This window comes from Cottoperca gobio, chromosome 21 (genome assembly GCF_900634415.1).
Source record: "Cottoperca gobio chromosome 21, fCotGob3.1, whole genome shotgun sequence".
Taxonomy (NCBI): domain Eukaryota; kingdom Metazoa; phylum Chordata; class Actinopteri; order Perciformes; family Bovichtidae; genus Cottoperca; species Cottoperca gobio.
The window spans coordinates 9,903,294-9,920,330 of record NC_041375.1 but is presented as its reverse complement, the minus strand read 5'-3'; the positions used below and the strand labels follow the sequence as shown (position 1 = coordinate 9,920,330).

General features: G+C 39.4%; 1 protein-coding gene across 2 annotated transcripts in view; it reads left to right on the top strand.

The window, feature by feature from the left end:
- The window catches only part of thsd7ba (thrombospondin, type I, domain containing 7Ba), a 156,590-nt gene that overhangs the window by 123,095 nt on the left and 16,458 nt on the right, over positions 1-17,037 (top strand). The window contains exons 16-19 of one of the 2 annotated variants that reach the window (XM_029459383.1): positions 433-611; positions 10,772-10,777; positions 12,718-12,851; positions 13,795-13,951. In XM_029459383.1, the coding sequence (XP_029315243.1) occupies positions 433-611; positions 10,772-10,777; positions 12,718-12,851; positions 13,795-13,951 (476 nt within the window). The remainder of the gene's footprint in view (positions 1-432; positions 612-10,771; positions 10,778-12,717; positions 12,852-13,794; positions 13,952-17,037) is intronic. The other variant, XM_029459384.1, reaches the window with a different exon arrangement.

The following is a 17,037-nucleotide window of genomic DNA, read 5'->3' as shown; positions in this document are numbered from 1 at the left end:
TTAAAGTGAATATCTTTGTGTTTTGGACTGACAAAACAAGACATTTGAAGGCATCACTTTGGACTTCAAGAAACTGGGATGGGATTTTCCGACATGATATAAACTAAACTATTAATCAACTAAATAAGAAAATAATCGGCAGATTAATCAATGATGAAAATTATTATTATTATTTTAATTGTTAGTTGCAGCCCTACCAGAGACAGCAAACAAGCAAAAAGCGTTGTACAGTGTGACCGTACAGCAGCTTCACTATGCTGTGTTGGCACACTGTATGAGTAAGACAATCATTAGTCAGATAATTACCTCTTGGTGTCAGAGAGAGCAAGCCAGTGACATGTCTGTCTGACATTATTAATGTGATCCTCCCTGCCGCCGCTGAGCAAGTCTGAATCAGGCCTCCCCCTCTTGTCTGCCAATGTTCAATTCCAGGCTTCATGGTGGAGGTTTGCCACATCCCTTGCCCCCTAGACTGTAAGCTCAGTGACTGGTCAGTCTGGTCAGCCTGCAGTGCATCCTGTGGCAGCGGGTTGAAGATCAGGTCCAAGTGGCTCAGGGAGAAAGCTTTCAACGGGGGACGCCCATGCCCCAAGCTGGATTTGAAAAATCAGGTAAGGTGTCCTGCATCCTGTACAGTACAAGAGGGAAACACATTGTGGAAGGTAACTGCTGTTTTGACAGTATGCAAATGTCTATATTATCAGTCTGTCTGCTAATTTGTAAATAGAAATTAGCAAATTAGGAGCCATTTTGAGACATTGTTTGACTGTAATGTTGTCCAACACTTGCTCATGTATTGCTCATGATAATGTATTTTAGTTCTCATATGGAGACAGAGCAAGAATGACCAAAGAAGGTTGACCCCATCATCCATCTACATTGCTATAAAGTAATTTCTTCCTGTAATTGAGTGTATCCAGTGGCACATATACAGTAATAGAGTGCAGATGAGGGGAATCTAAATTCAGAGAGCATTAATGTCCACCACCATAGTTTGTGTAATAGGGAGGGAGGCCATGCATGTAGACACATAGGTTTGCATAATTCAAATAGTGTTCACATTGTTCATTAACATACAACATGCTCTCACTGGGAACATTAGTGTGATGCATTCTATAGTTCATTTTAATTTTTTACACATCGCCAGTATGCTTTTGAAAAATATTTTCCTCCAGCCCTGGTTGTGTTGCAGGGCTGTCACATGAATACACAGTGGAACTGTTGCATTCTGCTCACATTTCAATGATAAGGTTTACTACCCATCTGCCAGTGGGACTCCTGGGTGACCTGCTCATTTTCTGGTGTCTTCAGTCAGACCAAATCATTTGCCTTGCAAGACATGATCTTTCCTTGGCATTAAAACATGGCGGTGTCAAGTAACAAAAGAAGGGCGGGTGCAGTGAGGGAGAAGTGGACAGATGGGAGCCTTTGATATTCCATAGTCAGATTTTATCCGTAGCTTTCAATATTTTGTGACAGCACACCTCTCATGGGGTCACGGTTTAAATAGGGGAAGTGTTTTATGAATGCTGCCTGTATGCTTGAATGGGTTTGAAAGGACACTTTAGTTTGTAGAGGTCAGTATGGAGATGAGCGTGGCTGTGTGAAAATATTCTAGTGTGTTCTAGTGGAGGTTTGTGTACAGATGGTTAAGTGCCCACTAACAAGGTGTATATGGCCCCCGTAGTAATGCCCTGTAATAACCCTCGGCACTGAAATTTGAGCTCACTGTTGCCAATGCCCTCATGGATTTATCCTGAGGGTGGACTAGGTCTCGTTGTTAGCATTATCAAATTGGCCATTTAAAGTGAAGTACATCTGCCCGAGGTGTGGGTGGAAAGATAGTATGACCTCTAAACTCGTTCCATAAGCATGTTGTGTTAAACAAGGAAACTCCTGGATGTGACTTCTTGATAGGGTCTCAAAAAAACCTGTTTTCCTTTTGAGCCGGTGCACCACTCAGCCACTACATTTGGTTGTTAGTACTGTATTAAGCCTCTGGTGGAGTGCAGCGTGACAAATAGTATTCACATTCCTAATGGCTACCCTCCTCTCTCACAAATACTTGCTCGGTTATCGCGTACTGTGAACTACTCTCTAGCCAAAATATGGCCTCGCTCCCACCAGCAGATGTTGCCCCTCGAGACACAGCCAGAAGTGACTGGCCTGACAGAGATGAAATTTACAGTCCACCACAAGTCATCCTCTCATCACATGGCTGAGTGAGCAAGTAAGATAGGGAGAGAGATAGAGAGCGAGACAGAGGGTAAGAGAAAGTGCCACCATGGAAATAACGAGCAAAAATGGCCACAGATTGTGTAGGAGTTGGGCTGTGAAGTAAACTGTAACCCTGTTGTTAATGAGGTAGGCTGTAAGATTTTCTGCACTGCAGAAGACGATCAAAAGGAAGTGTAATCGGGAAGAATAAGTCATGCAACACCTCACTGAGAATCTGTCATTTTGGATTTCTTGGATATGAGTGTTCAAGTGGGAAAAAAAGAATTAAAGAAATAACTTCCAATTTCATATTACTAACCCTATTTTAGGTGTGTTTTGAATAAACCCTCAGTACAGCAATTGTCTAATCATAGCTTAGCAACTGTAATCGCATTAGCAGGGATGTCAAGTTTGATTTCATGGCAAAGGTCACTAACGATGTCAATTATGTTTATAAAAATGATCCATCAGAACCTTTTATGAGTATTCTACAAAGTGTATATTTTTCATTGCAGACTTTATAAGAAACTGCTCCATATTCTGAAGGTGTTAGTGAAGAAGAAGTGTCTTTATTAAGGACAGTTTGAAATGTCAAACTTATAACTTCTCTATTATAATATAGTCACACTAAGGCATCCTGTAAATTATTTTAATTTCTATTATTCAAATATTCTCACTTGTTAGAATAAACTATTTACTTTCCTAGTGATGGAGCGTGTACAGGATGTTCGGTTGCTTCAGTTCAGTCATCGAATGTCAGTTAAATGTTCTGGTGTGCAAAACAAATGCCTAACCCTTTTAATTATCTTCTAATAAATACATATAAAAATACCTGAAAACATTCAAATGCTAATGAAGTGATCTCCACAGATTGATTATACAGTACAGCTATTTGTAGCCCATATTTGCCCTGAGTGCTACAGAGAGCTCACAGGCAGAGGATCTATAATTACAGTAGGATTTTTATCAAAATTCTGAATTTCATCAAAACTCCCACTAGAGTTTACTGTCAAATGCTGAGATATCATGTGGTATATGCACTTGTTCATATACAGTAATGTAACAGAACTGTCTTGACTGTCTGCCAGGCAATGTGCAAGTCTGGTAGTTATTTTTCATTCTATTAACGCCCAGGGCCTCCTCTCTCTCCACACTTGCCCTGTCCTATGGAGAGACATCCTTCCTGTCCACCTCCGAGGCTCCTCCACCATATGCTGTGTGTGGTGGGAAGTGTGTGTGAGTGTGCGAGAGCGAACTATAAGGTGACATGACGCGTGCATTTGTTTGTGTGTGGGTGATGAGCTGGCATGGGACATGCGTCTAACCATTCTCTCCTTTTTCACTTTTGTAGTTTTTCAGTATAACTCTTGTATTATGTAGGACAAAACTTTCCACACTGTGAAATATGTTAAATGGCACCTTTTCCTTGTGCTATATTTTATTTATTTTATCTTTAATAAAAAAATGACAATTGTGGTTGTGTGGGAGCAATGCACCAACTTCAGTTTATATCACTTCCTGCTGTGACAGTAACATCCTCATTTCCGTAGAATCCTATAGAATAAAACGCAATCAATATTAATAATTTGTGCTCTTAATGTTTTGATCTTCTCGGTGCAACTGCAGGTCACAGTGGAAATTAAACCAGGTTGGTTCAATAAGATGCTCTGCCTTTATGCTTTCTGTTCCACGGATTTATGTTGCGTTGTGAATGCCGCATACTGTATAGATAGAGAGAATATGCTTTGATTTGAGAATAAAGACTCTTTTAATAAGCACGGTGGCCACCTGTGCCTTGACGCAACCTCAATGCTTTAAATGTATTTTTGGTAAGTAGTTTGAGTACATTTTACACTCTTAACAATACTCAGCTAGATAGAGTTCAAAGCAACATAATTATCAGATAATTATCAGTACTTAATAAGTATGTCCCTTTCATGTGCAAACCTTGTGTATTTTGAGTGTGGGTTAAAGTAATGTCTGGTGAAAACTCAGTCCTGCATCCACAAGTTAAATGTCAGTCTAATAAGGGTGGTTGTGTTTTGTAGTAAATGTGCTCACTTCTGCTGGGGAAACATTTTAATATTAAGATAACAACATAACTAGGACATAAAAACGCATCGGATGCTTCATGGCAAGTGACGCTCACACCTGACGTAAAGTATGCAACTGTCTACATTGCATATGCAACGGTCACTTCAGTCTTACCCTCCACACTCTTTTTCGCCATCTCGGTGCTGATGCCTTTAAATAGCCTTTAATCAGCAAGCAGGCACGCCAACAGTCTGATCATGCCCCTTCGGTACAGATTTATGTGGGACATAATCGCGTGTGCGCTTCACTGCTGCCGACAGCATTCTGTAAACGCTGAACAATGACCAATTTAATATAAATGATGGCCCACAAATGCACACTTCAAGGCAAATGTCAATGTTTCTGTCCATGCTGTTGGAGGCTTGAGATCATATCAAGTCTCACAAATGCTTTTATTCACCATAGGTATCACCATTCTCACCATTGAGTTCCAACGCTTGCTGCTTTACCTAACCAAATTAAGCTTTTGGCGCTTGCGTGGTGCTTACATGTCACCATTGGATGTCTTGGCTCAGTTCAGCTGGGTGATGATTAACTTGGCAAATATCAGTAGGCTATGCGACTGCTGATGCTGCTAGCTGTCTTTGTCAGGATACTTTGAGCTTTGAAGAACGGGAAGAAAACAGTCAGATACAGTTTGTTATAGGCAATACTTTGTTGAGAGCTTGTTATTGCTTCTCCAAAGACCTGCTTGTGGGCGATTTCATGGTGCCTGCTGGTATGGCTGCCAAGCTTAGATCTTATGGTGATGCTATCTACCCATGCCCAGTCCTTTGGATGTTTCTTCTTATTTTATATTCTTCTAAAATATATTGAGATGATTCATGCTATTGCTTACAACAGAGGAAAATTACTATTAATATGACTACTCAGATGAGCATATAGTTAGTTCCGAGGTATTCATGTTTGATGGCCTCGTTTTGGCGAGCTTCCTCTTGACCTGCTTTGGTAAACTGAGGTTACTAGGAATATTTGTAAATTGGCTTAATTGGTTTTAGGGGAAACACAACATTATTTCATGTACTTAAACTCAGATGTTCTCCACACACTCACATCATCCCTAGAGACACATTATTACCTCAAAAGAATTGAGGTTTATGACAGCTTGCTCTTGTCTTCATAATGTCATAATTAGACCTAAATGGCTGCTGGACTATGATCACACTGAATGAACTCATGGCCCTCTGCCGTTTATCAAATCTGCTTTTCATAGAAGAAATGTGTTCTGCTCTAACCCCAAAGTTGACTAATTTGTTAGTTATTTGGACCTGCCTCCAGCTCAAAGTTAAAAGCAAGGAGCTTTCAGTGGACTTTGACAGTGTAATGCACATCACACAATAGCACTGGCCTAACCATTAGAGGAGTTTAGTGTTCTGTGTCTGCTCAAGGACTTTTTGACATGTGGAATAGACTAGCTTAGTCTCTCATGAGACTAGTCAAACTAATGAGAGAGGCCGGCTCTGTCAGGGGATGCTCTTTGGTTTCCCTAGCCTAGAGTATGTGGGGTTGAAAGAGTGATGACCAAGCAATCTATTATGTGAAACACCTGCTACCCTCTTCATAGAACCTAAGTGCTTTTGGCAGCTCCTACGGTGCCAGGATGCTCCACATACAGTATACAAAAGAGACACCTCCTCCCTGCTGTTTTGAGGATCTACAACTACTGCTACCCTCAATTGCCCACAACGACACCTGATTATCAGACAACCATATCAACCAGGAGTTTTTAACTGCATTTGACTTTTTGCTCCCCGTTTGTCTTTAGACATCTGGTATTGTTCTCTCCCTCACTAAGCATTATTGTAGGCCTACACAGGACTGCTGCTATTCAACAATATAAGCTACTTTGCTTATTACCTAACCCTTTAATCTTTAAGTTATTATTTATTATGTTCTACTTTTGTATTTATAACTTAAACGCTTATCTTATTGTGTATGTTATTACATACTAGTGTATTTTCACAGTTTAAACTGCAGTTGCTCCATGGTTAATTTATTAACTTGGCCTGTTTTCGCTTGGCTTTTAATCGACCTGGTCTTCGGTTGTCTTTACCGCTGGGTACAATTTATCAAGGTTTTGTAGTCAATTCACAATACATTAATTGGTAATAGAGGAAGAAATGATAAAAACACAAGAGGCAACATCAGAAGTAAGTATTTTTCAAGAAAATACACGTTTGAAGGAGTAAGAGTAGCCATGTAGAATAACATTTTATCAACTGGGTACCTTTTTATTTTAAAGAGTTTGTATTATGAAAGAGAAGTTTTTTTCACTGCAGATAAGGGGTTACCCAAAGCAATTGAAAGTATTCCCCTGCAAACCAGTACAATCTATAATTTCATTACAATCAAATCTTTCATTCATCTGCATTATGTCCATCGGTCAATAGCATGCCGAAAGAACAACAGCCCATAGCATGCCTAAAGAATGGATGAATCCCAAATATCAGAAAAAGGTCAAATAGAACAATCGTTTTTGTTTTTATCTGGGTGCTAAACTCATCTTTCGTCATCTTTGGAGCCAACTGCTGATAGAGCTACCTAAAGCCAATGAGGTGTAGTTAATGTAGAGCAGTACTTGGACATGTGTTATTCTCCCCGTGTAGGCCCATCTTAAAAAGCTAGGTGTCTCCTTGCATTACAAACCATGCATATAGTGGAGGCAGCCTGAAGCGCTTCCACCCAGAAAGGCTACATTTCAGAGCCTCTCTGTCTTTGCTTAAAGCCTCCAGCCACCCTGATGGTCCACAACGTTTACTTCAGATACAAAGGTTAATCACAGCTTCTATCGGCTAATTAGAAAATGAATTGTATTAAGTGGCAGGGTGAATATTAAATACATCCTCATCACTTGAATGATTTTTTAAAAAGACACAATTGTTGTACATTTGCTCCAATCTAATAAAACACAAATAGAACCACATTGTTAATTAATTAAAATACCCTTTATTTGTGTTTATCCAAACATATCAGACTGAATAGTATATAGTAACAGTGTATTAACACTACATTTAGCAATTAATTTTCTTTTTACATTTCAGTATGTTACCAAATGACTTTTTAAGAACCATATACTGTGTAAAAGTGAACATTGGTTTGTGGACTGCCATTTTGAAGCCTCAAGTTTGACGTTTTGGTCGTCGCCATCTTAGTTTTTACAACCAGAAGTGACATGAGAGGGTGGAACTAAGTACAACAAAATGCTAAACACGAGTTTGGCATTTTGGCTATTTTGACAAGAGGGTAGAGCCAGCCAAGAGTGAGGACTGGTGGGCCAGCTAATACAAGCGCTCGCTGGCTTGCTCCGTTGGCAAGGTTCATCTTTAATTCTCATAAACTGTGATATGAATTGGGATGCTAATTTTGGCTACGGAAAAATATACTAAAACTAAAATGTACTTACTGGATAAATGCCGACTCCTTATGTCTTTTAGTCAAACCGAACGCTGAACAACTTTGTGGTTGCGACGCCGTCAATCACAAGCTTTAGCCACGCCCTAAAGCATACTCTGGTTTACGTCTATTGTACCCTAAATGGGACCATCATTTACAAAATTGACCTCATGCTGTATTGAAGCTTGAAACTAGCGATTGGAACTATAAACTCGTTAGAAAAATGTTAACTGAGGTAATAACTTTATTAAGAATTACAGCCGTTTTCTAATAAACCAGCGGTGTCGCTCCCTGCTGGCCAGTACAAAGAATGCAGGTTCAAGGTACTTCCACATTGGCTTCATTTTTAAGACCTGGAGGTTGCCCCATATTAAGAACATTACAATAAAGATACAATCCTAAGAATCCTATGATAGACAGAGACAGATTAGCAGTTAACAGGATTAAACGTAAAACCAAATGGCCCAGATGGCGCCTGCAGCGTTTTTTGCGACTGTTGACTGTGTTTTGACTTTGCCAGTGTTTTCAGTGTTAATCAGAGGTTTTCCCATGAAGTACAAATTGCTCATATACAGTACTAATTTGAACTCTGAAAGAGAGGTATTAGTTCTGATATGATATTGGAGCTCATTCCCAAATGTTTGTGTAAATATGTGACAAAGATCTTTGACCTTAGCTATTATTAAAAGTGGATGCATGATTAAGTGCTTGTGAAATGTCTCTGCTAATGCACTCCTGTCTTGTTGAGCTGTGTCCTGGTAATATAATACAAAATAAATGTGAAAGTTTAATTATTTTAGAGCTGCAAATAGAGCTTGATGTCCAAATAATTTGAGTAATTATTGTAAATCACACAATTACCCTTCGCCAAGACAGTGAAGAAGTCCAAGAAGGATGTCAGACATAAATCTAGTAAGGCCTTGTAAGGTTCATTGACGTCCTTGGTGGTAAGCGACCCAACTGCAAGACTGAAGTGCAGAAAGTATTATACGTAAACCAATTTTGTAATTTTAGAGCAGTTTCTGTCATGTATCTCGAGGCTATGGGTGGGTTGATACTGATAACATTGCAGTTTCACTGTGTCTGTTATACAATTGTGACACAGCATGTTGCCAATACACATTTTAATACAATCCTACAGTACAATAATACTATGCTGTAGCTAGATACCAAACATGATTGGGTTATTATGTGTGCCAGAACATTTTTAACAAGCTCACTGCTTTATTTCAAACGCAGTCACAGGGTAAGTAGCTACGTACGTCAAGTTCCACAGAAAACAACTTTTGATATTTCAAATTGCACGTAGAATACCATGAGTTCTTTGATCTCATTTTTTTCCCTCATGCCAGAGTCGTGCTCCCCTCAGGAGATCATCTATATTATCCTCCCAGTCTTAAATCATCAGGAAGTGTTAGGGGATCAGTGTGTCAGCAGCTAGGGCTTAAGCACAGATGACAAACTCAGACTTCTTATTTCCCTGGTAGAGAGTCTCTTGTTGCTCAAACATTGGTGTTTGTGGATTGTGTTGTTGTGATTTAGGTTTTCCAAATGAATGGATAGTTTACCTTTTGTTGGTACAGTATATTGGTTATTTGAACAGCCATTATAGTAGTTTAGATTTCAATTTTCAGCATAAAAGATGAGGGTCCTTTTACAGCAGTATTTATTTTCTGAGCACAAATAGGTGTCTAACTCAGGTAGGCAGTCATTCTAACGGCAGGCATTATATGTTGGCATATTTTCAACTTCTCATTTCATGAGTATATTTGAGAGGTCATCATCACATGGGGAATAGACCCCGCTGTGTTGCTCAGAGGAGCCATTGTTTTCTAACTCATCCATGGGCCTGCTGACAGATTTAGCGCAGTCTATTTGAAGTTGTAGTCACACTATGACAGTTAGAGAGATTATAAGAAGAAGAAGTGTTCCTCTTTAAGGCATCCTGGCCCATTTTCTCTCTGTTTATATTAATAATGTGCCATTCATGCAGGAGGTTGTTGGTGCTTCACTTGTCCTTTTGTATATGTGTTTATTTGTATATTGGTATGTGTATGTTCTCTTTGTATGTATGCACATGCATTATTGTGTAGGCACCTACAGTGTGTATGTATGTGTGTCTGTGTGCATGGGGTTCTCATCAAGTTTTTGCAGGTGTGTTTAGTTTATGGATGAGAGCCATAAAAGCGATTGAGAGAGTTTATCAATAGTCCAATTTACTTTACATGCCATGCACGTTTGCGATGCGATTTCAATGCACAGATTCTATTTTGTCTTTAAATTAACCAGAAATTGACATAAGTTTAACCTGTTCCTGGACTTGTCCCATTCAGATGTGCAGTCATGAAGGAATACATGAAGATGGAAACTGTGACTATGTTGGCATCCAGGGGGCTTTGCAGCATACATATAGATGGATGCATGGTGTTGCTATGGCCATTTGTTACTGCGTGAAGCATTTGGCACAAACAAGCATTCTGTGAGTCCAATAAATGTCCAGTTCAAAGGTCTTTATGTTTACAGGCAGCAAATGCTAGTTCTGTCTTGGGTCAGGGATTTTATTTGAACGTCACTTAAACTGTGAAAAAATAAATCAGGACAGCGTGAACAGTTTCTTGTCAACAACATAACAGTTACTTTTAGTAACCATGTTTAGATACAGAGCACACAGCTTCTCTGAGCATATGCTCATTCGAGCCGACTTCCCTCTCACCATCTCCAGACAAATTAATTTCTCAGAGTTGCCTTCAGCTGCAGGGCTGGCCATTGCACAGCTGTTGCAACCAACTGCAGCACTTTAAAACGCTTTCAACACTATGAATCATTCAGTTTGGCAAAATATCCAGGACCACTAGATTCACTGCAGATGATGAAGTACTTAATCATCCTATACCCTCATTAATGAAACACAGAGCAGAATGCAGTATTTTCTAAAAATCTAATTTACGCAAAACTTTGCATTTCTGTCACTGCAGACAAAATCTAAACTAATGATCATATCATTGTTCTTCTTTCCCCTGCCCAACTTCTGGCTTGTCATGCACTGCTAATACGGACATCCACGCAGGCTCAGGTCAGTGCCGTTCATTCTGTACATATACTCTGCTATAGCTAATGAAGACAAAATGCATGCCAGATCTGTCCGAGTCACATACTCCTGTGAACCTTTGGTCGAGAAAAAGAACAATAGTTTGATTGGACAGAGAGTGCTACATGGATGAAAAATCATTTATGTGAACTGCCTTTGGATGATATTCCATCTTCGTTTTAATTGGAGCGACTCAGAGTGACATTTTCTAAAGAAGGACTTACATTTTATGAATAATCAAAAAGTGTAATAGAGCTTTTGAGAGTGTGCTCAAAAGAAATTGAGCCGGGTAATATCATTCTAGTATTGGTTAGCCAAAAAACTATATTTGATCTCAGAAGTGTCTAAAACGGAACAAAAGAGCTGAAGATAGAGATTGATTGAGATTGCCCATATAACATATAACCAATGAGAGAATCCGGTCTGTACAAGCTGGTTCTAACTGATAGCCTATTCCTCTTTCATCTACAATGAGAGCTCTTCAAAAATATATGTTCCCTAAAATGTACCTGACCTGAAAATCCAGTATGTTTCTGCTCTGTGTGTCATAGTGCACCAGCTTTAACCTGCCAACAAATGATTAAATGTCTGTCAGACACCTTATGTGTTGTGGCACTATAACCCATTTTGTAATTGCGATGGTCGCAGGATTTCTTACTAAACAAATGGTGTCGATGCTCCATAAATAGTTTATGTATTGCGGCAAGTGACTAGAATTGCTTCTTTTTTTTTTCTGGTAAAGAAAATTAGCTGTTAAACTGAAATTGTGTTTCTACAGTAGTAGTGGAGAAAGTACAGGGCAATTGCCAGTTTACCCAGCAGGGGCATCTGCAGGGACAGATGGGAGATGATGAGGGTGTGTAATAGGCATCTGTGTGGCCTGTAGGAGAGGGAATACTCAACACTCATTCCCTCTCTATAGTCTGCACACACACACACACACACACACACACACACACACACACACACACACACGCACACACACACACACACACACACACTGATTACAACTTGTCATGGCTTTTTCCACAAATTGTCCTCTAGAGTATACCTTTTACTGTGGCAGACTGTTACATAGATTGAGAGTAAACATGTGTTTACAGGAGCATTGCGCTGGCTGCTCCCTTGGTTATACAGGCATGCCAGAGTCACTGGTTGAGTGGTAAGAAGAGAATAGGCTGAAAATCAAGCCAACTACATCCTCAGCTGAAGGGCCTAATGCCATGGTCATTGTCGTTTTACACACCACATGTGGTTCTCTCCATATCATGCTTAGGTTTTATTTCAGTATGAATAGTTTTAGTAATAATACCTACTAATAATACTTAATACTTGTCAGCGGTAACATGTAAAGTGCCCATCCATTAATTCAGAGCCCCATTGGGGTAAAAGGTGCACTTTCATTAGTTCACGGGATGAACATTCTTTTACATTTCTCATACTCACAGTCTGTTCTAATGCTCACGCTCTGAATGTCGAAAATATAAGGGACATCATCCTGATATGCAACTCCTAAAGGATTCTTCTCTTATTTGGGAGTAGTATAGCATTCAAATAAACATGTTGACATGTATACATAGCTCCTAGATTAATGCAAGAAATGATGCCATGTTTTCTTGTTAGATGTATCATATGAAATCCAATGGGAAATACTGGTTTCTCCTCAGTTTATTATGAAATATGAAAGTGTCCCTAATATCTTCTATATTCCCTACAAGTGTATGCACCAACTCTAAACATGTAGCATGTTTGTATAAGTGAGCTGATTTGTATGCGTATACATTTTCCGCCTACTTTCTATAATCCCTCGTGTGTGTCTCTTTCCTTCCTTGTGTGCGTGCGCGTATGTGTGTGTGTGTGTGTGTGTGTGTGTGTGTGTGTGTGTGTGTGTGTGTGTGTGTGTGTGTGTTTGTGTGTGTGTGCAGGTGTATGAGGCTGTGCCGTGCCACAGTGAATGCAGCCAATACAAGTGGAGGATCGAGGCATGGTCTATGTGTACCATCAACACTGTGGACGATCTGCCAGCCTGCGGGGAGGGAGTCCAAAGTCGCAAGATCAGGTCAGTGAGCGGGTTAGGCTTGGCAGACTGCTACCCTGGCACTCAAACACACACCAGGAGGGGTAGACTGGCAACGTTCCTGTAGCTGGCACTCACACTGGTTCCAACACTTGCAATGCCAGGGGAAAACAAACAGTCAAAACAAACTACTGCTTCCTAATGAGACTTGTTAGATTTTTCACAGTGCCTTTTTAGTGGTACTCAAAATAGCCACCGAGGACAGCAGTGAAGTGTTGACCTTATCTGCAGGCAGCATGTACAGTTGCTGGTATTTGATTATGCTCCATCAGAAACGTGAAATGCCAAACTGGGCAACCGTGTTATTGTGTCAAAATAAACTTAATTGGTCTTGTTTAGTGTAAGTCTACCTTTAAGTATGAGTAAAATTGGTCCCAAACAACCACCGAGCCGCCGAAAAAGGAGCAGAAATCTGCCTATACAGTTTTACAGAGACCCACTTTCTTAGAGTTACAAATTGCCCATTATTTTCTCCGTTTCAGAGATTTGCATACATTTTAAAACTTTGAACAAACCTGCCAGTTTCCATGTCTGTCACCTGCTTGTAACATTACCCTCAGGAGGGAAAGTCTGCTGAGAAATCTTTTTCTAAGAACTCTTTATATTAATCTAAAAATATATCACTTATTTCTGATTTGTGATGATTTTACCAGGCTTGTCTCCTCACACTGCTACACAAAATACATGGGTTATTTTTAAGTCATTTGAACAAACAACCAGTGCTGCCATTCATGTAGTGAAAAAAGGACCCACATTTCAGTTTTATACAGCTAAATGTTTAGAGAATCCAGACACTGTAGAAATAAACGAGTTGCGAAATGTATTATAAGTCAGAAACTTGGAAATGTGTCTCGAAACTCAAAAAAGGACCCAGTTATGAGTGCCCATGAGACTAGTTATACAGCTGCATCTGCTGCTCTGCTAGGTGTGTGAAGCAGGGAACAACGAGTGGGGAGAACAGCACGTTGGAGGACAGTCTGTGTGATCAGGAGGAAATGCTACCCAGAGCCCGGGTCTGCTTTCTGGCCTGCCCCAATGACTGTGTCATGGCACCCTGGGGACCTTGGAGCAACTGCCCTCTGGTAAGTACGTTTTATTAGTTGGCCAACTGGATTAATTTATTATCATCAAAACCATGTCCATAATCATCAACATACCGTATAAGCAAACATTTGAGTAAAATGGCCAAATAAGCCTCGAGCAATAAGAGATATTGGAGAGGTTTTCTGTTGCACACATATAATTTAGATTTTCACAGTTTTACTCTTCCAAACAATGTTTTAGTAGGCAATTGTAGTTGATAAAATATATTACATTTTGTCATGTATTGACATTGATTAATCAATTTGTTTTCTTTGTAAATGTACAAAAAAGTAAGGAATTGTTAATGGTTTAAGTGGAAATAAGCTAAAATATGTCTTTCTTTCTTTCTTTCTTTCTTTCTTTCTTTCTTTCTTTCTTTCTTTCTTTCTTTCTTTCTTTCCAATCATGTTTATATCATAAATGATTAATGTGCTTTTGTCCACATCAGGGAAGTGTTGTAATATTAGTAATGAAAGTTAATATTCTAAAGAGCGCTTTTGTGCATCCACCCAGCTGCTTTGTAACCGTGTGTGGTTTGAAATCCCATTTTGTGCTGCAGTGTTTTGTACTGCAAATGAAATTGAGTCTACTAATGTGCCTCCCTTTTCCAATGCCCTTAGTCCTAAACTTTAGCAGAGGTTCCCCCGTGTTTCCAGCCCCAGGCTACTGGTCACCCGGCTACGTAGCCGTGTTATATATTTCCTGTCAAACATAACAGTTCAGTGGGCTGGAACATTGGAGTCAGAGAAAGAGCAGAGTGGGAAAAAAGAGATAGAGAGATTACTTACTTAGTCTGAGTTTTCTCCACAGACATTTTGTATCAGTCAATCTTTCAATCTGCAAGCTTTGGTAGCACTCTTAACATCAGTAAAAAGCAGCCGTCTAATGCATTTGGTAATATAATAATGCTAAAACTGTTCACTTGAACGCTTATTAAACTGTAACAGCCATATAAATTGTTATGGGTGATTCGTTTCGACAGTTAAATCAACTGTGAAACATTTAACACATGTAGCACAATAGAGTGTGTGGAGAAGTATTTGTATGTGTATCTGTTTGTTCATTCACACAAAGGACTCACTTCTGAAGTAGGCAGGGCTCATAAACAAGAATTCAGTGTGGTTTAGACTGAAATGGTAAAGCTCTGACAATTGATTTTTGGAAGGAATAGGAAGCCGAGAAACCTTTGCCATAGAAGGATGTAAAAGATAAACTTGAGAATTTACACAATGATAATGAAACAATACAAATGATAACGTAGTAAAATATATATATTTTTCAAAATGGGATAGAAATTAGATGTTATGTTACCATTAACATCGTATTTTAAGTTCCCAATAGAACAAACGTCCACATGAAATGAAGCTGCTCCCCATGGCCTGCATGGATACAGTGAACTGCAAGCAGTTACATAATGAAGCAAGGCTCTGTACATGTATACAGCAAAGTTTAATCATAAAATAACACTGTCATTTAGAAAATCGAAGGTTTGGAACTCTTTTTACCCTATTCTACTATTCTTTAAACCTAACATTTGCAAAACTCCACAACCTTTTATTAAGTACAGTATGAACCCACCATGTTTCCATACAGAAAACCCAGTAACATCTCCATTCTCCTCCCAGACAATTATGTCTCACATTACACATTACACATTACACTTGAAAAGACAAATCTTAATTCCCGATGTCGTTAAAGGAAAATCTTGTTTCGCAAATCATCTAGATGGGAGTAAAAACAGGGATGCTTCGTGTAAAATATGCTAGTCTACTGCAATTGGAGATATTTGTATAGCCCGGGGCCATTCCTGTACTCAGCTGGAATGAGGATGTTGTTTCGGATGTGCAGGGTTGTGATGAGATCAGCAGTGTTGTGGGGTCCAAAGGTGGGCACAGGGATGAGGGATAGCATCCTGGTTAATAACACTGATGATGATTCCATAAACTGTCCACATACATTCACCATGGCATGTTGTCCAATGATGTTGCTTCCCCATTGCCTTAGTTTAGTTTGGTTATAGCCAACAGTGTCAATATAAATGTTTTATGTAATGTATTATGGGGGTTTGTGTTTAGCTGAAAGACCCTCTAAAATAGAACAAAATCACATAGTATCAATAATAAACCCAGAGCCGTCTTTATGGTGGAGCACAAACACTTCATTATAGGTTTGTGTTTACATCATGCTCATAGGTTATTTACTGTGAGTACACAGTTGTTGTCGGTTCTCTCTTAGGTTCATTGAAATTAGGCTTTTGTCACAGTATTCCCAAACCTGGCCGCCAAAAGTGGCATGATTTTCATATAGAGGATTTTAGGAAGTATCATATCATAAGTTCTGATCTGATCTATTCCATATATCTGAAGAGCTACTTGATTTTAGGTTTAGTATTGCCAACTTCCCATTCTGTTCATTTTACTCACAAAATGTATTTAAACTCAGGTCAGGATTGCAGGATTGGTTCCAGTTATAGAGAATGAACAACACTGGCAAAGAATCTGCAAACTGTATGGGTGTGTGACAGAGAGAATGAAAATGTGAGGCAGTATGTTTAATAGATTTGCATAATGCTACGCTACTGTAATTCATAACCAGTGGTTACTCAGCTTGCAAACATAGCCTGAATATAAGAAGTGAATGTAGTCACCATGACTCATTGGTTGTGAACTACGGTTTAAAGCCTTTTGGCCGACGCCAACTTGGTTTTTTTGGAACCATAAGTAACGAGATGGGGGAGCTAAGTATAATCGCACGATGAATGAAACATTTTTTTTTACACACTGAGAAAGGACTAAAGTTGTAAGACAAAAACACGGACATCCCCCAAACCGAACAACACCATGGTAGCAATCTGTCAATCACAAGGTAGCCACACCCCAAAGCATTCCCTGCTTTCTTTCTATTTTACTCTAAATGGGACTATCATTTACTAAATGAACATCAAGCTGAATTGAAGACTTGAATTAGACCATAAACTCATCTTTTTCTCGTAGACTTCTATACAATCGGACTTCTTTTTGCAACCAGTGGAACCGTGCCCTGCTGGCTATCAGAGAGAATGCAAGTGTAATGCTCTTCCGCATAT